The sequence below is a fragment of the Cavia porcellus genome, unplaced genomic scaffold (assembly GCF_034190915.1).
Source record: "Cavia porcellus strain 051 isolate PalLab524CR breed Dunkin Hartley unplaced genomic scaffold, mCavPor4.1 scaffold_3, whole genome shotgun sequence".
NCBI classification, from domain to species: Eukaryota; Metazoa; Chordata; class Mammalia; order Rodentia; family Caviidae; genus Cavia; species Cavia porcellus.
The window spans coordinates 21,787,661-21,811,811 of NW_026947486.1; the positions used below are offsets into that span (position 1 = coordinate 21,787,661).

Consider the following 24,151-nt stretch of genomic DNA (forward strand, 5'->3'; position numbering starts at 1 on the left):
GGGGAAGGAGAAATAAGTAAAATAAAGATATGCCATTTTCAGGAATCTAATAGCCTTAATGAATGTAGACATTATATGTCATAAACATGAGGTAAGATTAATAATATCAACAAGAATAAAAATGGGATGGGAGTCTACAAAAAATACCAAGCTGTGTTATCTATATCGACTTACTCCTCAAGTACATGTGAAATACATGTACTGAAAATATATAGTAATAAAAAAGTTTTTTTTTAAATGTTAAGGCAAAGTAAAGCATTGTTACTAAAAATAATATGAAAAAATGCAAATTCTTTGTTTCAGCACAATAAAAAGGATGATTTAAAGACATCTCAGGTATCACCAAGACCCCACTCTCTGGCTCATTGGCACAAAACTGTAAAGCTTTCATTTGAGAAGAGAGGCTCTTTGCACTTGCTTGAGCAATACTGCCTTGGAAATTGATTCCCTGGATTTGTTTCATAGTGCTCAATCATGTTGGCATTCAGAGGCCTCTGCAGCCATGATCAAGGGAGTCTGTTTACTGTTTGAGCTGGTGGCAGACTTGGCACCATCAAAGTGGTGCTGGTTTCATAGACATGCAGAATGTTAAAACAGCAGGGTTATGGAGACTTCTGTCCAAACATCAGAAGGTGTAGAAAGCCAGGCAATTTACCCTTGAGAGGGCAGTGAGCAAAGCTCTGAGAGTGAAACTTAAAGTGCAGTGAAGACGAGGATGCTGCAGAAGCCAGCAATGTGGAACCCCTGCTGAGAAAAGCCACAGGCAGTGAGCAGAGCCATCACAAGAGAGAGACTGCGTAGGGGGTAATACTGTCCTGGCAGAGGGGCTGGGGATTTAGCTCAGCGGCATAAGCATCTGCCTTGCAAGCAGGCAGTCGTGAGTTTCATCCCCGGTACCGATAAAAAAAAAAAAAGACAAAAAAAAAAGTTATAAAAAATACTGTCCTGGCAGGGCCACCCCAGACCTTTATCACAACTTACCCTAGTTTCCAAACATTGAGCTACAGGATTTGTGTTTGCCCTCCTGTCTTCTCCTCTTGCTTTGGTCTATTTCCTTTTTGTCTATATACTTTCCTCTTTTGGAATGAGAATAATTACCCTGTGGCATTGAATGTTGCAAGTATTTAACTTTCTTTGTATTTTTTAAACAAAAGCTCATAGCTGTGAGTTTACCTTGTGTTTCAGAAGAATCTTTTCGCTTGGACTTTTCAGCAGTGCTGGAACTGTTCAGATTTTGGCAATGAGATGAACTAAACAGTTTTTGTATAATAAAATGACCATGAGTCTTTTGGGAGTCAGGGGTACAATATTATGATTTAGACCTAAAATATAATCCAAAGTTTCATGTGTTTGAAAGGTGACTGGATCATAGAAATGCTATCGTCATCAAAGGATTCATCCATTAATGAGTTCAATAGCTGATTGTGCTGTAAGGAGATGGGGCCTGGTAGAAAGTCATTCACTGGAGTGTGACCTAGATGGGTGTATCTTTGTCTCTACTGATTCCCTTCATTCTCTGCTTTCTAGCTTCCAAATGTTGAGTACTTTTCCCTCTGTCGTGCTCCTCAGCCATCTTATTTCTGCTTAGAACCCAGCTTATCACAGAACAAAACAATGAGCCAAAATAAACCTCTTCTCATTTATGTTGTGTTAGATACTGTGTCCAATAGAACTCTTGTACAGTATTTATGGGAATGTAACTTTTATAGTCACAGTGGAAAACATAGAGTTTCTTTTAAAATATTAAAAATAAAACTACAATATAATCTACTAATTATACTGCTGGATATATCCAAAGGAACAGAATATGTTTAATGGATATTTTCACTCCATATTCATTGCAGCATTATTCATAATAGCCAAGATACGGAATAGATGTGAGTATATATTAACAGATAAGTGGATTAAAATGCAGTATATATACACACATAATGAATGGAATATGGTAGAAAGGAGAACGAAATCCTGTAATATGTGAAAATGGGTGAACTTGTAGGACATTATGCTTGGTGAAATAAGCCAGACACAGAAAGACAAGTGTTGTCTGATCTCACACTCATGTAAAATATAATAAATTTGTGTTCCTAGAAGTACAGTGAACAATGATCGGTGAAGTGATGAATATGCTAACTAGATTTATTTAATTGTGGTACATTGTACACATGTATAAAATATCACATTGGCCATTTGCAGACTGCAAGGGGAGAGAATAAGGCCACACCAAGAAGAAAGCCCAGGCTGGGAACCAGTGTCACGCACTGGCTGCTGCCAGAGTGGGGACAGCCTGACCCAAGCTTCTCCCCATGAGTCAGTGGCATTTTCAGACTGTGGTGAGGAGGGGAAGAACAAGGCCATACCAGGAAGTAAGCCCTGCTTGAGAACCAGCACCACTGCTGGAGTGGGGACAGCCAGACCCAAGCTCCTTCTGGCACATGGGCTGGCAAACAAGAGGTACTAGCCTTCCCTCCACCACACCATGAGTGACTGGCTAATCCTGAAAAACAGGGTGTGATGATAGCTATCAAAGTGAAATGCAATTGGATGCCTGTAGTGCTTTGGTGTTTCACTGACCTTGCAAGTCCAGGGCCAGTGGCCTGATAATCTATTCAGAAGATAGTGGTAAACATTGGGGCATCTAGGTGGGATCTCTTTCATAGGGTGGTAGCCACTGTTAATTCCCTATTGTATTGTTTTAGAGCCTTATATAATTTTTATTGCTTTGTTGGGTTGGGTTTTATTTTCTTTTGTTTTGTTTATTTGTGTTAAATCCAATTGCATGACCAGCTATATTATGGTAGCCATTTTGAATTTACTATTGTCTTATTTTAAAGTCCTTTATTGCATCCATTGTTTTGTTCTTACTGTTTCTATTCTATTCTGTTCTATTTGATTTTTACTATGTCCAAAGGTATCTACAGCTATTTTGAAGAAAACAAAAGGCATTATGGTAACTTGTTCATTTCAAATTGTTTTGAAGTCCTGTATCACTTATACTGGTTTATTTTGATTGGTTTTATTCTGTTTTGTATTCTTTGATTTTATCTTTTTTAAGGTAAAAAATAAAATGTTACATTGTACCCATAAATATATGCAAGTATAATTTATCAATAAAATAGTACTAGTAATTATTTTTAAATAAAAATAAACAAAATAGCTCATCAATCATTTTAATTTTATTTCAGTTGAAATGATAATACTGTGGCCATGTTTATTTAATTATTAAATTGAAAACAGTGAAAGAGAGAAATGAAGTTTGAATTATTAAGCAAAAAGGATCCTGAATTTAAGGATTTGGAAAACTTTGTATATACTTCAAAAATTGAAAAAAATCATGTTTGGAAGAGTGTAGCAGACTCTAATCTTTGAATAGATAAGCATGAATGTGAACCTCAGATGCCATGAACTATTGCAGCAAAAGCCAGAAATAGAGATGAGATTATACTAGCAGAAATGCTGTCAACTGAGAATAAAAGTAAGAAAATGGAAGGAAGGAAGGAAGGAAGGAATAATGTCATACTTCTTAGGCATTACAGGACCAGATGATAGAATTATTCAGTTGCAATCATTCTATTCTTTAAGACAAAGAAAAGCTTGTCTTGGTGGCATACATCTGTAATCCTGGCACTCAGGTGGCTAAGGCAGGAGGATCACACGAGTTTGAGACCAACCTGGGCTATATAGTGAGTTCAAGGTCAGTTTAAATTAACCCTTATTAAAACAAACAAACAAACAGCAATAGCAACAAGTGGACAAGAGAAATAGGATTCCAAAGGTGACTCAGAGTTCATCACAGTTATAATCCCACCAAGTGGTCAGAGTACACAGGCTTGGGGGACTGCACAGACATGCCTCTACCAAAACTTCCAGTGTGTAGCAGAACTGTAGTAATGTTGTCAGCTTGGCAGAGCCCTGAAAGCCTGACACCTCTTCAGAAGAGAACACCGGCATGGATGAGGCCCTACAGAAAGCCACGACATTGTTCATTGTCTGCTGATCTGCAGGGAGACATTGCCCACTGAGTGTGTCTGGAAGGTGGATTCTCTGCCTTAGTTGATTTTGAATGAGGAATTGCCAACTCCACGAGTCGGGAAGGTAGAACATCAAGCCAAAGGAGATAATCCTTTAGCCTTATGATTTTCTGCAGGTTGCTTTGCTAGATTTTAGACTTGCTTGGAAACCAAATAAGACTTGGTTGGATTATAAGGGCACTAACCTCAACAATGAGTTAGCTTACTGATGTATTCATGTGCTATTAGTAGCTAGAGCCTAGCTGGAGGAAGTGAGTCATGTAGAAATGAACTTGAAGAATATATCTGGTCCCTGGTCTCTCCATTTATAGTGCTCTTCCCATGTGTCCTGCTTATCAGCTTTCATGAAGTTAACAGCTTTGTTCCACCATGCTCTTCTACCTTGATGATTCTTCTATGGAGTCAGCTGTCATGGACTGAAACCTTTGAAGCCACAAGTCAAAATAAATCTCTATTTAAACTGCAGGTGTCAACTCTTTTCCTCTAGCAACGAGAAAGCTGACTAATAAAATGTCTTTGGAAAGGAAACCTCAAAAAGTGGTCTTTTTTCCTTTCTATAATGTGAGGACACAATGAGAAGTCAGATATCTACAAACCAGGAAATGGGCTGTCATCTGTTATAGAATCTGCCAGTGCTTTGATCTTGGGCTTCTCAGCCTCCAGAAGTATGAGCAATAAATACCTTTAAAGCAATTTTGTCTATGTTATCTTGTTATTGCAGCTTGAACTAAGACATTACTATTGTAGGAACACTAAGGCTATTTTCTCTCCATCTATTGAATCCCTCTCAGTGCAATCCAGAAATAATGTATGTTATATTAATTATTTGTGTATTAATTAAATGAAATTGTGTTAGTCCAGGTGTTTTGTAAACTCTAAAGTACTATCCAAATATGAACATTGAATAAGATTAAGTGACTGAAAAATACATAAACATTTCAAATGAAATATGTCTCTTGTAGTATATACCTAGATGTTCCCCCAAAAGTCTCATGCCTCATAGGTGAGGCTTTTGGAAAGTGGTTAAATTATGGTGGAAGTATAGCTGACTTGATGGTAGGGCAAGATCTAGTTGAAAGAGATGAGTCATTGAGGGAGAGTGATCTGGTAGTGTGTGTCTCCTTCTCCAGCCCCTTGCTTATTTCTCTGCTTCTCTGCCACCATAAACTGAGCAGCTTTTCCTACATTATTCCTAAAGATCTGATATTGCCAGGGAGAAAATAACCATGATAAGCTATGGGGAAGACTGCTCCTTGTTCTTCTGCCCATATTTCTGTAGTGGTAGACAGAAAATAGAGAGGCAAAATTGTGTAGTATTTAAGGACATAAACTTTGAGATGGCACAGCCGGGGTCTAAATCTTTGTTTTGCTATCAAGTAGATATTTCATCTTGGTTTGATTACTTCCTCTTTCTGAATCTTAGTTTTCTTAACTGTTACTATAATCATTTAGTAAACTCAAATAAAAACTGATGATTGCAGCACTCCTAATTTAAGTGGTTCTAAGTTAACTGGTCCCATACATCCTGAATGCCTCATTCACTGGGCATACAGGTGACATTTGAATAGCAAGTGGATGTATACAGAGCTTTCTAAACCATATGATCACCAGACAATAAATCTAAGAGAATTATTGATGTTCATGAATAGTTCCAGATAGGTTTCCTTAAGATAGTTTGTCTATATTTCTTGACCAGATAAATGATCCTTGCTTCCACCTAATGCAATCTTGTATTCATGAGAGTTGTAAGGATTTTCTATTTCCCTTACCTTAAAAATTTCTCCCTGTTGGACAGTTTTTATGATGTTAATCCATTCTTCCATGTCTTTCCTGTTGGATGCCGCCAGGGTGACTTTTCGTTGTGGTGTGATAATCTAAACAGAAAAGTGACAATATTAGTTGTTTCTCACTTCACACAATCTTGCTGCTGCACTCTCTGTGTCTGCAAACTCTCTAAGGAGTTAGACAGATCTACCAAATACAACTCAAGCCACTTCTCATATATAAGATACAGGTCCTGATAGCCACTCACAATTCCTTAGATGCCCATCCAAAACAATAATAAAGATAACAGTAATCATTAAGGCTGTAATGGCACTTCCTATGTCCCAAGAATTATTCTAAGGTACTTGCATTGATCTCTTTCTCATTTCATTAGACAATTTTGCAGGGGTCCATCAGTTGTGCTCAGTACAAGAACCCAGTCAGTCAGAAATACACGGTGAGAGTCTTGCAGATGTAGACCTGGGAATGAACTCAGTGTTTTCTCAAAGGGGAAGACGGAGCATGGATATCTGTGGCATCAGTCATTGTTTCAGTGAGGGTCCTTACTTTTACCACTAGTACCTCAAATCTTGGAGCTAGTGCTCACCACATCAACAAGAAATTTCTTTCCCATTTTGAATGTTGCACAGCATGTTTCTACTGTATATGGGAATGGGAGCTAGCTGGGATTGTGATTGATCACAACCATTCCTTTAGTCTAAATCTATTGGGGCTAAAGAGCAATGCCTCTGTGATTTTCTTAGGCTAAGAGGCAGCCTAGTCCTTGTGATTTCTTTGGAGAATGAAGACCAAAAAAGCCTATAGGTTCATTTAAACTGAAATTTCAGTTTTTGGGGACCAATTAATAGCAACTTCAACTTTGCCTTGGGTCAGGGTCATGCAATGAGAGAAAGTGAAAGCTAGGTCTCCTTGGATCCAGCTGTTCTCCTTTCAAAACAAAATGGAACATGGTCCACACATGGAAGCAGAATGTTAGTCCCATTGTATTCTGTCTGATAAGTACCATACCCTGTTTGAAGAGGACCCTTAGTCTTGATACCCACTGCTGAGATGGGCAAAAGACAGTTTTGAGAGGAGATGGGCAGGAAATTTCCAGGCCAATGGGTTTGGTATTTTTCAGTGAGTTTTCTGGTCTGGATTCATTTGAATGACAAAAGTTACATGTTCTTTCAGGCACACTAAGCTCTTGAACACAGAAAAATCCTCCACTTTCTTTGAGGTACTCTCAGCATTAGGTAAATTTCATTTTGGGTTGAGGTTCTCATTTACATCATCAAAGGAGAAGATATCATGTACTGCAATTATCTCAATTTTTTATGACATAGTAGCAGTCTTTTGAAACCCTCCTCAAGTTATTCTTCTAAACTTCCTTTACTAGGTGAACTACTTTTTGTAATAGTCACATGCCCCCTACCCCACTTTATAGCAGGCTGGTAATAGGGATCAGAGTCACACTCCCTCTTCATAGGTGGGCTTGGTTGAAAACTGTTTGAATGAATAATAACACTTTGGGATTAAAACAGACGTGGGAAAACTGATGTTCAAAGAGAGAACAAGTGGGTATGGCAGCCTATCTCCTCAGCTAGCCTCCACCCCTGTTCATTCAATGATGTCCATTCTTACTTACACAAAAACTGTGGCAAAGATTTCGCCAGCTGGTTTCTGCTAAGACGACCTGAGACAGATCAATTATTTCAAAGTGGACAAACTGGAAAAATATAAGAAGGACAAGAAACCATTTGATTAATGAGGCAAAGAGATAATCAAATGCAATATACACGCATACACTAATAGGTATTTTTGGCAGTTATGATCCAATTAGTTATTTTTCTTGAGGTCTGGAATTTATTTAGCAAAATAATTTTTGTGGACATATCATATAACAAAATTTTAAAAATCCAACTAAACCAAAACAGTAACTTGTTCAAAACTTTTCATAGAAGACTTAGGTTAATTATGCAAATTTTGGAGAAGGTTAATGCTGGAAACTATAATGGAATGTGGTCTAGCTAGGGACCTGATAGTACAGAATGTTATTAGTTTATATCTTATTGGATGGCCAACTTTGACCATGTTGCTTGCATCTTTTTGAGGCCTGTATCCACTTGAACACTGGCCATGGTAGATACTACATATCTAGAAGCAAAAAATCAGTACTCCAATATAGATAGGGGTAGGTTCACCAGTATGCAGTCTGTATAGTCACACAAGATGCCACATTTAGTAGGATTCTATACTTGGTAAAATTCTTAAAGCATTTTATCTTTGAATTTGTGTTTGTGAATGAAGTCTAGGTGAGACAGTGAGTCATGCATATGGAGCAATGGAAATATGCACATATGCAGGTCCAATCAATGCCTTGTCATTCCATTTATATTTGTTATGTCTGTAAACACAGAATTCCAGTGGACGCTCAGTTTTTGAAGTTGAGCAAAATGCAAAATTTTATAAGTGAAGCTGATCAAACAGGGTAACTGACAGCCATGAAAGGCCACACTTTGTGCTGGAATGAGAACTTGCTGAAAAAAGGTAGTATAGTTGTAGGAAATGTGAACAACTAAGGAGCCTTTTTATAGTATTGTTTGTTGCTCATGTTACTTACCTGTGTTGCCTAATCATTGAAAATTCTGGTAGAATGTGCAAGTATCACAGAAATGAAGCAAAAAGAGTTGAGCTAGTTTGTGCAGCTTTGTATACTGGTAAGACCAAAATACATATGCATTTATGAATTAATACAAATTGTATAATTTTGGAGATTCTCCACAGTAGTTAAACAGTTATATTTTCATTTAAAACTATCATGGTACAATGTAAAAATGGAGGATGAAATTATGCTAATTTAGAATTTTATTCTTCCTTTACTTAGAATAGCATTAAATATAAAATTTTAAAATACCATAAACTGTTGCTTTATATTTTTAACATGAATATCTAGCCTTATATGTTAGTTCCTCCAGGGTTTTGTAAAAGAAATCTTGCATTTTTATTTTGCACTGGGGCCCAGATGTAGTTTACTCTGGGTGTTAACTGGGAAAACTATGAAGAAAGAGAAATAGAAAAGAGACATAAGAGAATTGTCCTCCATTTGGCCCAAAGGATAAATTGAAGAGTAGAGAGTTTTAATTTCCACCCTAATGTTTGCTAAAACGTCTTTACCAATTGGCCATCTCCCCCATTCAAACATGTCCTGTTATCCAACAACTGAACTCAGTTGATAAGATTCTATATATTACCGAGGAATGGCGTGCAACGTAAAGTTGTTGTCCTTGAACCATAAAATATCTGAGCTTCCATCTCTTGAGGGAGTGACAGTTCTTCCATAGTGGTCCTTCCTTCAGTATTTTCTGAAAGATAGAAACATAGCCACTGATTAAATTAGATCAGTTTGCAAGACCTTATCACTTGTTCAGTCAGATGGAAAGATATCTCTCACATATCTGAGAAATGGCTCTGGTAGACCAGATAAGTGCCAAGGAAATTAGTTTAATCAGAAAAGGAATTGGTTTTTCTTGTATAACACAGGATTATACACAAATCGAGTTTCTTAGAATCCATGACCCAAGAACCATAGGAAATATCTCCATTTGTGGTAGAAGGTAACACGAAGAAACATAAATACATAAATATAAAAATATAGTGATATCCAGGTTGTTGAATGGCTCTAAGCTCAAACTTTCCACTACTCAAACAGCAAAGTTTAAAAACAATTTGCTTGGATGTTTATAACATATTTGATACTCAAACTGAAAATCTGACATGAAAAACCTGTACAGGTGACAAGGGAGTCACATGTCATGTCTCACCATGGACACAAAGGGTGACGCTTCAGTCTAAGCGTTGCTCTCACCCAGACAACATTTGTACTTCTGTTAGTAAGTTAAAACATTCGTCGCTGTGCTTTTTTCATGCTTCACTTGCATGAAATATCATAATCATAGCTCCAAAGAAAGTTAGTGATGCTGGCAATAAGGCTAAGAGAAAAAATGTGATAACCTCAATAGAGTTAAAGAAAGAAATCATTGCAACATTTGTTAAAGTCCTGGAAAAATAAGTTTATAAGTATAATTTTTGGGCTTCTGGTCACTTATTTGATTTTCCATTATTTCTTATGGGAGAAAATAATATTCACTTCTCAGACTTTTCACCATTGAAACACGAATTTAGAGCAAACTGAGTTCACAACAGAGATATCACTATCATGGTCAATAAAGGCTGATTTTTTCGAATCATCCAGGTGTTGCATTAGACAGGGCCTTCTTGTAAGCTATTTTAGAGTGACTTTTTAAAATACAAAGTTGGATCATGTCCCTTCCCTGCTCACAAACTTCCAACAGATTCCCAACACATTTAGAGTCAAGTATAAATTCCTTATCAGGATATTCAGAAGACTCGTATTCTGGTAAGGGAACAAGCACATAAAAAGATAACCAAAAGACAGTTAACTCTTGGATGGATATATACAATCTGAACAATGAATTTCTACTTACTTCCATAACAGGCTGATCCCACCAAACAATTAAGTACACTATTTTTATCATTGAGGACATTTTCAGCTATGTCATAAGATACAGACTAATATGCAAGACAGCAATTTAGGAGAAATACTCATCACTGTCAAGCTGGCACCAAACTTGTTGACACTGGACAATGAAACAGTTTAAACCGTCAGATAAAGGCTGTGCCATGATTCCTCTCCATCATCTAAATTAGAATTCATTTCTGAGTGGTTATGAAGGTGATTTTTTTTAATGGTCTGTCTACTGTTTTTCAAAAGTTTTAACAAGTTGATGATATTCAAAAGCAGAAATTCCATTAAAATACAAATTTCTTGTTTCTTTGAAACAAATCACAACATCTAGCATCATTAGGCTTACATACTCACAATACAATAATCTGTAGAGCTGCACTTTCAGTTGGGGTGCCTGACTCAAGTAGGCATTGAGTTTGGGACTGTAATCTAAACAATTATTTGTTGCTCTTGTTTCCCATACACATACAAACATCTCTATATTTTGTTCAATTTCTAACCAATTAGATTGTACCAATTGACAAAGCTCCTATACACCATCTGAAAAATCAGTTCATAAGCAATTACAATTTACCTGAACTTTCTTGATAACAACTTTCAAGGTTTCTGTCCCACCCTTGAGATGCAAAGGATGGTGCAAAGGACAAAATGAATAGTAAGACCTTTTGAGAAATAAGGGGTGACAAGGAGATAAATTAGTTTTAACTTTTGTTGAAATTGAGTCATTAATGAGAAAAAAAAAAACCTTTTGTCTGAGCATTAAGAATATATGATTATTTTCCTTTCTCTAATCAGGTGATCCATAATATACAGTTCCAATACTGGCATTTGATTTTCACTCTCCTAATCCTTTTGTTTCTGCCATATACTCGTCCATACTAAGTCTTCATGATACCTAGGAAGTCATATTTATTTCTTTATCTTAAAGACAAATTTAAAAATTTAACTGCTCTATAAATTTTAATCCCACTGTTTCCTCCTCATGTCCAAATTACTGAGCTTTCTATCATTTTTTAATGGGGATCTGGTTAAGTTGCCCAGTCTCATCCTAAATTCCTGGGCTTGAGAGATCCTCCTGATTCAGTTTCCTGAATAACTGGCCCTGCAGCAACATACCACCTTGCCTGACCACCAGCTCTGCAATTTTTTAATTTAGGGTCTCTCTACCTAGTTCAGGCTCTCCTTGAACTTGTTTTGTAGCCCAGACTTCCCTCAAAATCGCTTTTGCATCAGTCTCCCAAGTGCTGGGTATTAGGATTAGGGTTAGTGTGTGCCACCAGGCCCAGATTCTGTCAATTATTAAATACTTATTTTAGTGTTCTTATTTTGTATTATGTCATGCTTTCTGTTCTAGTTTATTTTACAATTTTTGGTAGGACATATCCCTTTTCTTCCATTTTCTGTTTAAAGTCTTGTATCTCAGATTGGCAACATCTACACAACTACATTCTCTTCTGAAAAACATCCATCCTTAAAGAAACTATTTTTCAACCATTGTCACCTGTAGACCAATAAACTAAGATCTCATACTTCACAATCTGTGAATATGATAGCCCAAAAAGAACTCAGATTATAGCTTAGTCAATTACCAAACAGGGAAAGTGATCATCTTTCAAGTTTCCATTTTGTCTGCCTCTAGACCACATCTCTTCAACACATCATTCTGAATAACAATAGATATCTAAAATCCATGCTCAATAAGCCAGCATCCACCCCCAAGGAAGTTCCCACAATTAAGTGACCATTAAAGACAGTAGAAGTATGTAAAAGTGGTCATCTACTGTACTTTATCCTATATAAATTTGAAATAGATTCTGATAAGTTAAAATGTATATTGTAAGTCCTAGAACAACCACAAAGAAAATAACAGTTTGTTTGGATTTCTGAGCTTGCATTGTTTTGCTTAACATGATGATCTCCAGCCCTTATATGAGAAATCTAAAATATAAATAAAGAAAAAAAAGAAGCAAGGAAACTGGATGGTAAACACTTCAAAATGAGAAAGGGACAGAGAAGGGAGAGTATGGTAAAAATATTGAAAATGATCAAGGCATTTTATATTTATGCACACTCCCCCCAAACCATCACTAGACTGTATTATTAATATGCATTAATGAGAGAAAAAACATTTGAACATTATACAACAACCTGCACAACCACTACACACTTACTAAAATGGCTAACACTGATAATACCAAGTGCTGACAAGTGTATGGAGCAACAAGAACTCTCATGCGCTGCTGGAAGGAATACAAAATGGTGACACTAGTTTGGCAGTTTCTTGCAAAAATCAAACATAAAATCCAGCAATAGCAATTCTTAGTATTTACTCAAAATCGTTGAAACCTTACGTCTACACAAAAATCTGTGCACATGTGTTTATACAAGGTTTATTCTTTTTTCAGAGCTAGAAAGTTTTTATTTTTAAACAAAAAATATAATTTATTAAGAACTTAATAGGCAGAAGGGATAGAAGCTCATTCAGCCAGCAACTACACAGGATTCCATATTCAGAGACAAGAGGAAGGGGTATATGTTATGCTAGATGCAGGTATACATGTGGGCTTTGTCAAGAACTATTAACACGTGAGAGGTCAGTTAACAAACAGTATAGGTATAATCAGAACATCATAAACCCAATGAGCAGCACAAGGGAACTTTGAACATGAACCAGATATTCAAGACAATAAGTCTTCAGGACTTCACGGGGTAGAGTTTGGAATGCAAGCCAGAATCATCTGGTGGGCAAGATGGTGGTTATCACTGAGATGCAAAGCTAAAAGTTTCTAAGTTTTCTTTCATTATATGCATTGATATAATTATTTACAAGGTAAATTTTACTTTGGTGTAAAGATTAAACTGGAATTTATGGATCAAATGCTACATATTTTCTTTCTTAAATTTATTTGCTAAATATTTTCAATGTTCCAGTGACTTCTGGTTCTTATTTTCTTGGTGTCCATGATGTCCTTATCCTTCTTTGGATTTTCTGCATGGCACCTCAAATTATTTTTTGCTGAGAGTCATGATCCAAAGTGTTTCCTTTTAGCTGAATTCTAGCCTTTCTGGATCTCAAACTCACAACTTCTGAATTTTTGGTTACTGCTTTTTCTTCTTCACAGGGATATCCACTCTTTTCTCTTTTACCTCCTCCGCTGCTATCTGAGGCTAGGAGTTCTTATTCTGTCTTCCAGATTGCAAGCATATTCTATTTCCCCTGACTTTGTCCTTAGATGTAGGTTTCGCAGCTCCATTGTCTGTATTTTGTTGCTCTGTGTCTTCAGATGTCTTCATGGATTTCTTAGTTGTCAGTCTTGGTGTGTGTGTGTGTGTGTGTGTGTGTGTGTGTGTGTATGTGTGCGTGTGTGTGTGTGTGTGTGAAGATTTGTGACTTTGAAATGTTAGCAACTAAGTTAAATTTTTAAGAAAATCTGAGGGCAAAATGAAACATGTTTACAGTCCCCAGATGGCTCACAAGCACCCAATTTGTAACTTCTGAACTGTAAATACTACCACATCAGAGGAGCTTGCAGTGTGCAAGTTCAGAGATTTGTACATGTACATGTGTTCAGGGTCTTGTATATCTATTACCAAACTGTGAGAAGAAGAATGTTGATGTGCTCTCTCTGTAATAAGGAGAAGGGTTCATCACAGTGTTTCGCAAGGTTTATTTTTTTAAATATTTTTGAGACAGGGTTTCATTATGCTGTTCAATCTGGCCTTGAACTCGCCTTGTAGCCTTGCACAGTGGTCCTCCTACCTCAGCCTCCTGCATGCTGAGATTATAGGTGTGCACTTCTAAGTGTGCCTTCACCGTGCCCAACTCTTACAAATTCTAAATACAGGCTCTATACCATTAACTCTGAACATCTGCAAGTCTCCAGATATGAATCTCAGAGAAGGTAAAATGCTTGTAGTCTTTTTCTAAATTCTGCCCTGCTTCAGGTATCTTGGCTACTAACCCAATTACTATTTCTGAAGGAACTGTTGTTTATTTAAAACCCAATTAGCAGCACAAGGTAGCAAGTTTGAACATGCAGAAGCTAGAAAAATCACTCAGTCAATGGATTTCTTCTAATCAATAAAGTAAATGCATGCACAACAATCTCTGTCTGCTTGGGGCTACTAAACTGAATAAGCACGTGAGAGGAAAACTGGAAGAAGCGAGCAAGCAAGCCAAAAAAAAAAAAAAAAAAAAAAAAACCCTGCAAACAAGTGCATTAGAGGTAAAACCCTTGCCTCTTCTTCAGTCCTGGGCTCTTGCAGATAACATCTTGCTGCTCTCTCAGCAATCATGTGGAGTGTGTCAGCTTCAGTTTCCAGACAGTGACTGAGAAGCTTGGGCATTTTCTGCTACTTTGGTCAAAGACCCGTAACTGTTCAACTCTATGATTTCTCTCCTCATAACAAGGGTACTGGGATTGCCTGGCTAATTACTGTGTCCAGAATTGAATGAGCACACAACCTACGCAACACTCACCTCAAATTTTTCAGAAAAGACAAGACAATAGGAAATGAAGAATTAGAAAATATTCTGTAGACAAGCCTGAACACTCAGTACTAGAAGTGTTAGTTTGGAGCTTCACTCTAAAGGGCAAATAGTAATCCTTAGTTTTCTAAAGAGCTGACATTCCCTGGTGAGAGAAAAGAAAGTTGGCCTGTTTTTTTATAAAGCCATTGCCCAAGATTGGAAGACTAATTAGAATTCACATGTACAAAGCACTTTGCATTAATAAAATTCTTTTATTTTTATTATGCAATCTTCTCAGCAACCCTCTCAAATCAGTGGCCAAAGACATCTTCTATTTAGACTTTGTCTTATGAAAGACATTCTAAACTTAGCTTCTTTACATAGCTTATCCATATATTTTTATGCTTAAGACATCACAAAGGAATATGAAATATTTCCTCTTAAGTTAATATATGTTTGTTTTGAGCTTTTAAAACTTTTAATTTGAGGGAAAATACTTGTCAGAAGAAGGTATTTCTAAGGTTATTAGGAAAGACAATGTGGAATGGGATTCTATGTGGGAAACTAGTTGGTGGCCCTCTTTACAGACAACTATTTTATAAAATGGGACATACCAATAATCCTTGGCCCAAAATGCCATATTCCTGTGACAAAATCTGTGATGCAGAAGATAGGAAAAAGTTAGAAAAGGTTAGAGGACTCTTGTACTACTGATCTGTCATACTACCTACCATCTGATGTTTTCTTTTGTAATGTTTTCTTTTTTATTTTATTAGTATATGTTTGCAGTTCATTCACATTACAGTTATCTTGGGTAATAGTAACATGAACATACTACAGCTTGTCTCTTTTTAAAAATCTTCGTTCTCTTCCTACTTCCTCTGCCCTCCTCCCCCAATTCCCCTATCTCACTTATCATTCTTGTTCACATTAATCTTAGCTCATGTTATGACATATAATGTGTATATTAATTGAGACTATTAGGGTCCCGTACATGGCATATCTGTTTTTTCTTATTTCCCTTTGTGCTCATCCTCAGCCATCATGCTCAATCTATTGGACCACATCCCTATCAAAAGAGATCTGTTCCCCTGTCCTCTTCTATCCATCCTTCATCACTCTCTTTGTTTTCTCTTTATTACTCTCTTTGCCTCACTCAAGTGAGATACCTTATGGTATTGAGGCTTTCGCGACTGGTGTATATCACTCAATATCGTAGTTTCCAGGTGCACCCATTATCCTACAAATGTCTCAAATTTGTCATTCTTTATAACTGAATAGTGTTCCATTTTATATAGATACATTTTGTTTATCCAATCATCTGTTTATGGGTATACAGGCTACTTCCAGAATCTACCTATTATGAGTTGTGCTGCTATAAACATTGGTATGAATGTATCACTGTAGTATGGTATCTTAAGATCTTTGGGGAAACTATTACGCAGGGAGATAGCTGAGTCATATGAATTTCTAATTTTAGCTCTTTGAAAACGTTCTATACTGATATCTATAATGGTTGTGCTAGTTTACATTCACAAACAATCCAAGAGGTTTTTTTTTTTCTACAGCCACACCAACATTTGGTATTTTTGATTTTCTAATGATTGCCATTATTTTTGGAGTAAGATAGAATCTTAGCGTTGTGTTGACATTTCTCTAGTGAGTAGAGATGTAGAACATTTTTTCAAATATTTGTTGACTATTTGTATACCTTCCTCTTTGAAGTGTCTGTTCATTGCCTTTGTCTATTTCTTTACTGCATCTTTAATCCTTTATATTTTTTGTATATTCTAGGTATTAATCCTCTAAGAAGTAGCTGGCAATTTTTTTCTCACTCTGTAGGTTTCTTTTTATTCTACTGATTGATCCTTTGCTATGCAGAAGATTTTTAGTCTGATGCAATCCCACAAGTTGATTCTTGCTGTTATTTCTTGTGCAATTGAAGTTCTGTTTAGAAAACATTTCATGACATTTAGGACTTCAAGAGTTTAATCTATTTTATCTTCCACAAAGTTTGATGGTTCTGTTTAGATATTTAATTCATTTAGATTTTAATTTAATATATGGTGAGATTCAATCTTCTGTAAACAGACAACCAGTTTTCCCAATGCCATTCATTGAATAGGTTATCTTTCTTCAAATATAAGTTTTTGGCCCCTTTGTCAAATATCAAATAGCTGAATGTGTCTGGGGATATTTCTGTATGCCTAATTCTGTCCCATTGATCCATGTATCTGTTTCTATTCCAGCACCATACTTTTTTATCACTATGACTTTGTAGTATAGTTGAAGTCAAGTATAATTGTACCTCCTGCTTTGATTTTGTTGCTCAAATTGCTTTTGCTATTTTGGGTCTCTTCTGGCTCCATATGAATTTTAGGATTGTTTTCTCTGGATCAGCAAAATATGACATTGGTACTTTGATTGAGGCTTCTTGAATTTTGGAAATATGGCCATTTTGACAACTTTAGTTCTGCCTGTCCAGAAGCAGGGATCATTTTTCCATTTTGTGATGGCTTCTCCAATTTCCTTTTTCAGAGTACTATTATTTTTTTGTAGATGTCTTTCATTCTCTTGGTTAGGTTAATTCCTAGAAATTTCATTTTTCTTTAAGTTACTGTGAATGGTGTTTTTTCTTAATTTCCTTCTCATTGAATTCATTATTGGTGTACACAAATTTTTTTGTGTTGATTTTGTATCCTGCTACACTGCTAAAGTCTGTATCAATTCTAAGAGTTTTTTATTGGAGTTGTTTGGGTCTTCTATTACAGTATTATGTCATTTGCAAATAGTGATAATTTGAGTTCTTCCTTTCCTATATGAATTCCTTTTTTTTTTCTTTTACCTGATGCTCTAGCTAGTATTTCAAGTCCTATGCGGAACACAAGAGATAGTTGTGACATCTTTGTCTTATATCTGATTTTACAGGGAATGCTTTTTGTTTTACTCTTCTCAATATGATAGTGGCTATTGGTTTGTCATAAATAGCTTTTATTATATTCAGGTATGGTCCTTCTACACCTGCTTCCTTCAGGGTTTTGTTTATCATGAAGGGATGTTAAATTTTGTTGAAAGCCTTTTCTGCATGTATTGAGATGCTCACATGGTTTTGATATTGCTTCTGTTTATGTGATGTATTACATTTATTGATTTATATAAGTTGCCCCATCTTTGCATCATCTCTCTTATGAAATGTACTTGATCATGATGTGTGGTCTTCATGAACGTGAGCTGTCTTCTATTTGCTAATATCCTGTTGAGAATTTTTGCATTTGTGTTCATTAAGAAGATTGGCCTATAGTTTCCTTTTTTAGAGAGGTCTTCACCTGGATTTGGGATTAGAGTGATACTGGATTCCATAGATAAATTTAGGAGCTCTGTATTTCTTTCAATTTCTTTGAAGTGCTCAAGTGTTGGTGATATAACATCCTGTAATGTTTTGGGAACTAAGTAATAAAGTGCCACAGATCCTGGGCTTTTTATAGTTGCTAGATTTTTTTATTACAGTATCAGTTTCAGAATTTATTATTGGGTTCTTAGGCCTATATATGTCTTTATGGGTTCATTTTGATAGTTTTTAGGTGTCTATGAATCTGTCCACTTTTTCAAAATTTGTTAATTTGTTATAATATAATTTTTTGAAGTAGTTACTATCTCCTGGATTCTGACAGTGCTATTGTAATTTCATCTTTTTCATTTCTAATTGCATTGATGTGAGTCATTTGTCTCTTTTTCTTGGTGAGTCTGGCTAAGGGGTTATCTAACTTATTTATTCTTTCAAATGACCAGCTCTTTGATTCCATTAATTTATTTTGTTACTTTAACTATAGTATCAATTTCACTGGTTATCACTCTCATCTTTATAATTTTCCTCCTTAATTTTGGTTTGGGGATGGTTTGTTTTTGTTTCTTAAGTATCTTAAAATTTCTTATAAGGCTTGAGCTTGCTGTGTTTTCCTAATAAGCATTGATTTTAATGAATTTTCTTCTTTTAATTGCTGTCGTAATGTCCCAGAAGTTTTGGTGAGTTGTACTGCCATTGTCATTGAATTACACAAATTTTTAAATTTCTTTTTTGGTTTCTTTTGTGACCTGTTGGGTCACAAATTCAAAAAGGTCAATTTTGCATACTTCTCTAAGGCATAAAATGAAGGCTTAGAATTATTGATACCACTCATTTGAGATTTGCCACTGACTATTTAGGAATGAGCCATCCTCTCCCACCAAGACTAAAACTAAAATCACAAAGGAAAAATCCTTCTTAGCATAAGATCACCTATGCCCTCTTCAGTCATCTCAGGATTATACTCCAGGGCAAGATTCTTCTTGGCATAAGATCATCTACACCCTCTTGAGTCATTTCAAGATTATACTCCAGGTCAAGATACTTCTTAGCATAACATCAACTATGCCCTCTTGAGTAATCCCAGGATTATATTTGTCCATTGAGTCATAAACCTCTGAGTCTTCTGCCAAATTTGAATTTTTTGTTAGCCCCCCCTGTCTCTGTATACATCCAATAAATAGTGGTTATTTGTGGTGTCAGAGTTTGGCCCATTTGAAGACATAGACTTCCCAACCACTGACATATTACTAAATTCATCTGTTTTTATTTTATCCTCTCACTGCACCCTTAACACAGACAATCAGGGCTCTTTTCCTGGTCCCTGATAGTGTCCCACTGTTTAGGATTATGTTTATTTTCCAGGAGCTTTTACCTTTTCCAAAATTTTTCTGTTGACTTCTATTTTTATTGCACTATGGTCTAATATTATCAATGGTGTACTTTTGGATTGTTTTGTATTTACTTAAACAGGCTTTCCCTTAACTAGCATATAGTGAACTTCTTTATCTATCCTAATCAGTTTTAGCTTGAAGTTTACCATATGTGATATTGAAATTGCTACTCCAAAAGAATCTATTGCTTGTTTTGGGGGTCCTGGTACATGACATACTGTTTTTTTTCTCTTTTGATTTTTAGTCTGTAAATATCTTTTGTATTAGAGACTTTCTTGAATGCCATAGAGCACGGGATTCTGTTTTTTGATCTGGTCTGCTATTCTGCATCTTTTCTTTGGAGAGTTGAGGCTGTTAACATTCAGAGATATTACTGTCATGTATTGATTATTTACTATAGATACCTTCTTTATTTATTGGTGAATACTTGCCTTTTCTTTCCCTGACTTTTTTGTTGCTATTTATCCTGTTACCTCATTAGCTTTTCCTGTGTTTTTAGTTGGGTAAGTTTTGTTACCTCTGTTGAGATTATTCTTAAGTATTTTCTCAAGAGCTAGTTTAGCATGCATATATCTTCTGATCTGGTCTTTTTCATGGAAATATTTTATTTCTCCATTCATTTTGAAAGATAGATTTGCTGGATAAGTTAATTTGGGTTGGAAGGTATTTGCTTTTAGGATGTGCAGTATTTCACTCCAAACTCTTCTGGCCTTTTTGGTTTGCATTGAATAGTCTTCTGTGATTCTAACTGGTTTACTTGTTTATGTGTGTGCTGGGGATTGAACTCATGACCCTGCACTTGCCGGGCAGGTGTTTGTGCCACTGAGCTAAATTCCCAGCCTGATTGGTTTACTTTTATATGTGATGTTCCCCTTTCTGATTGTTTTTAAAACTGGGTTTTTTTTTGAATATCTGATTATTTAATAAGGATGTACCTTGGTGATTTTTTTGGTTGTCTGTTCTTATTGTTTTATAGCATTCCTTGTATTTTAAACTATTTCCTTATATTTGGGAAATTTTATTCTAAGATTTTTGAAAACATGTTAGTAAGTCCATCTGTGCTATCTTCTAATTTTTCTGTATTTATCTTTAGACAAATTTACATTTACCTAAGATAGGTTTTCTTATTGCCATATAGTACTGCTGGATAATCTTTTCTTGTTCTCTTATTAGCTCTTATTAGCTCTTGTTCTCTTTCTAGCTTCTTTGTGCTCTTCTTTGTAATTGAGTATATTGTCTTTAATATCAGATACTATTTTCACACTGGTCATTTCCTTTTTTTTTTCCAGTACCAGGGATCAAACTCATGACTGCCTGCTTGCAAGGCAGGCGCTTATGCCGCTGAGCTAAATCCCCAGCCCCTACACTGGTCATTTCTACAGTTTATGAATTCTAAATTTTTTAAAGGTAATTTTATTTGACATCTTTTCAAGGATTCTATATCTTTGTTGAATCTGTAGTTCAAATTTCGAACTATTAGCTTGTTCAGTTTTTTACCCATTTCCCCCAAATTCTTTGACATATTGAGTGAACTTGTTGGAACATTTGGTTCATTTCTTCTTTGAACTAATCTGTTTCTTTCATTCTTTCCATGACCATTTAATAGACTTCTATGCCTGGCATTTGTTTTCCTTGCTCTTTGTGACCTCTTGCTCTACCTTGGTAGAGTTGAGATAATTCATGGATCATCTTTTTCTTTGTTTCCTTACGTTCCTGTGTGTGTATATGGGGGATACATATACAGATGTATATATACAGATGGATATCTATATCTATATCTATATCTATATCTATATCTATATCTATATCCCTTTTACCCTTCCTTTTCTTTAGGGAGTAGTGCAGGTTGAGGATTGGAGAAGTGAGGAGTGTTTATGACTTGCCCAGAAAGTTTTAATAAGATGTTACCTCCTCATGATTAATTTTCATGTATACCATGTTATTTACTTTAAGTGATTTCAACTCAGTCTCTATGTTTTGCCAGAAGAATTAATTCTGATTATGACAGTATCCACAGTTCCAATCTTACACTTCTGTATATTAATTAGTCCCTGCAGATATACTGCCCTGCTTTGTCCATCTTCTATGCACATTATGACAGTTTATTATTTGTGGTTGTTTTGCAATGACTTGGGGGAGGTGGACTGAAGAGAATGGAGGTGGTTGAATGAAAAGTGTTAGACACTAATGAGGAGGTTTGATGGGGGAATAGTGACTGATGAGAAGTAAAGGTTGATGTGGGGTCTGATTCTATCAGAATACTTTTAGTTGAGTCAAAGGTTAGTATTGAGAGTCTTCAGAGGATATCTTTGGGGGCAAGGGGAAGATATAGAAGAAAGGAAGTTTACTTTGTGATCGACAAAAGCTATCTTATTGTCAGAATCTGTTGATAGGGAGGACAAAACCTTAATAAGATATGGAAGAGTCAAAGGCTTATGATGGGGAAGGTTGAGGATTAACACTAGAGAAGATAGGAGCGACTGTAAGGTAGCTAAATATGGGAAATTTAAAAATTTAGGAGGAGTTTATGTGTTTGGAGAAAGAACAAAGAAATATGTTAATCATATTTTTTGAGGACTATAATGGTTGACACATTGCGTAAACTCAAGAAGGTCAGAAGTTTAACTAGAAAAGGTCATCAGGGAGTCAGGGTCCTTATTTTGTAATGTCCTTCAGCTATGTAAGAGGAGGACCTGCAGATGGTATGAATGTTACACCCACCAGAGGAGAGTAAACTGCATACAATAAAAGGCAAATAAGAAAGGACTGATTACTGGTTCCTTGGAGGAGCTCCAGTCTTCACCTTTAGCTTGGATGTCATCTCCTGGCTTCTGATGCATTGTTCAGCTTCTGCCTGGTACTTCAGCTTTCTGGCATAGACTCTTCTGCCTTCATTGTAAACTCTTCAGTCTTCCATTGTAAATTCTTTAGTGTTCTGTTGCAAACAATCAGTCTCCTGATACACACATGCATGGAGCACTGCAGTGAGCTCCAGACCTTGGGCTGGACCCTTCAGCCTCCAGTATACAGACACCCTCTCCATGCTTCCTCATCCAACTCTGTGACTACTGTAAGCCAATCTTCTAATTTTCTATACATTTGTATGTTTTGTGTTACATCTGTTTCTCTAGTAAGCCCTGACTGATACAAGGGTTTAAGGTGAAGAAACTAGATATGGAGCTGAGGCAAAGGAGAGAACCTAGACACCCATTACACAGAGCCACTAAAAGAACAAATACACAGAAGAAACAATCTAATAAACAGAAGACCATAAAAGAACACAACATAACTCCACATTACTAAATAAATCAAGAAACATACAAAACTTAAATTATGAAATTTCCAATTAAATATTCCCATGGGACAGTCTATATGTGATTTACATGTAGCTTCTTTGCTAGAATCTGAGTGCTCACATCACAGTAACTTTCTACTGCAATATTGAAGCTAATTCAGACTTTGAACTTTTTCTGCTAGGTTGCCAGTATTCTTGTAGCATCTGATCCAGTCTGAGTTCTTGGATTAGGAAATATTGCTTCCCTGTCTCTGGGTGTGATGGTGGAATCAGCAGACAGATTTGCTGACACAAAATTGTCCACAGAGTCAGGATTATTCCTAGACAATCTAATCAGCTACAGTACTAACAGGCTAATCCATTACAAGGGTTAGTTGAGAAGCAACATACCAGGAGATCCTATTTTGGGTCTCCCTTTAGCCTAGAGAAGAATTTCATGGTTACAGTGAAAGCATCATAACAGCCTGAATATTGACCCACAGGTAATATGCCCTAACTGTAATGGCTGTCTTCTCTAATGGTGAGAACATTCAAGAGCAAGTTTATATAATTAGTTATCTAATGCCTGGTGGGTTGGGGACTGGTAATGTGGAGGTGGAGGAGGCAAAGTTTTTTTAAGTCTTCTACTATGTGCTGTGGTAAGGAGGAACTGAGGAGGGCAAAGGATCCTAATAATGATAAATATATGTCATGTATTTAGACAGGGACAACAAAGAAAACTGAGTATAAAATTAGTAGTAAGAAATGGGGGTGTGAAAAGATTCAATGACTGAAAAAGTTAAAGGGAAACAAATGAAAAAGGGAAGAATAAAGAAAACAGAAGTCAAGAAAGAATAAGAAGCACAACAAAGAAATGAGGTGAAAAGACTGATAAAAGTAAGAGTGTTATAAAGGTACAAGGCACAATTCCCTACCCTCTGTAAACTATATTGGAAGAAAATGCAAGAAGAAGAAAAGCACATGTACAAACAGACGTGCCTACAAAATAAAATGGGAAAAAACAGTAGAGAACAAGACCAATAAAACTTAGGCATTATAAACATTACAGGACTTCCAAAGAAGACAATAGTCAAACCAGAATGGGTATCTTAGTGAATCTTATTGCCTTCAAAGTAGTTGCCTATGTCTTCAAACTTGATACTATCATATAGAATGGAACAGAGTCTAATCGGTCAAAACAAGATCGTGGGAGCATTACAGGACTTCAAAACAAGTTAATAGGAAATCAAAAAGAGTTACTATTATATATCCTAATTTTTTAATTTTTCCCCTTAATTAAAACAAACATAAGAAATGACTAAATAATT

At 36.0% G+C, this 24,151-nt stretch overlaps 1 protein-coding gene across 1 annotated transcript in view; it reads right to left on the minus strand.

The window, feature by feature from the left end:
* Dgkk (diacylglycerol kinase kappa) overlaps positions 1-24,151 on the minus strand; it is a 183,178-nt gene that overhangs the window by 112,413 nt on the left and 46,614 nt on the right. Inside the window, exons 2-4 of the mRNA XM_003461978.1 lie at positions 9,047-9,157; positions 7,441-7,521; positions 5,798-5,902 (exon numbers count right to left, since the gene is read on the minus strand). Of these exons, the coding sequence (XP_003462026.1) occupies positions 5,798-5,902; positions 7,441-7,521; positions 9,047-9,157 (297 nt within the window). The remainder of the gene's footprint in view (positions 1-5,797; positions 5,903-7,440; positions 7,522-9,046; positions 9,158-24,151) is intronic.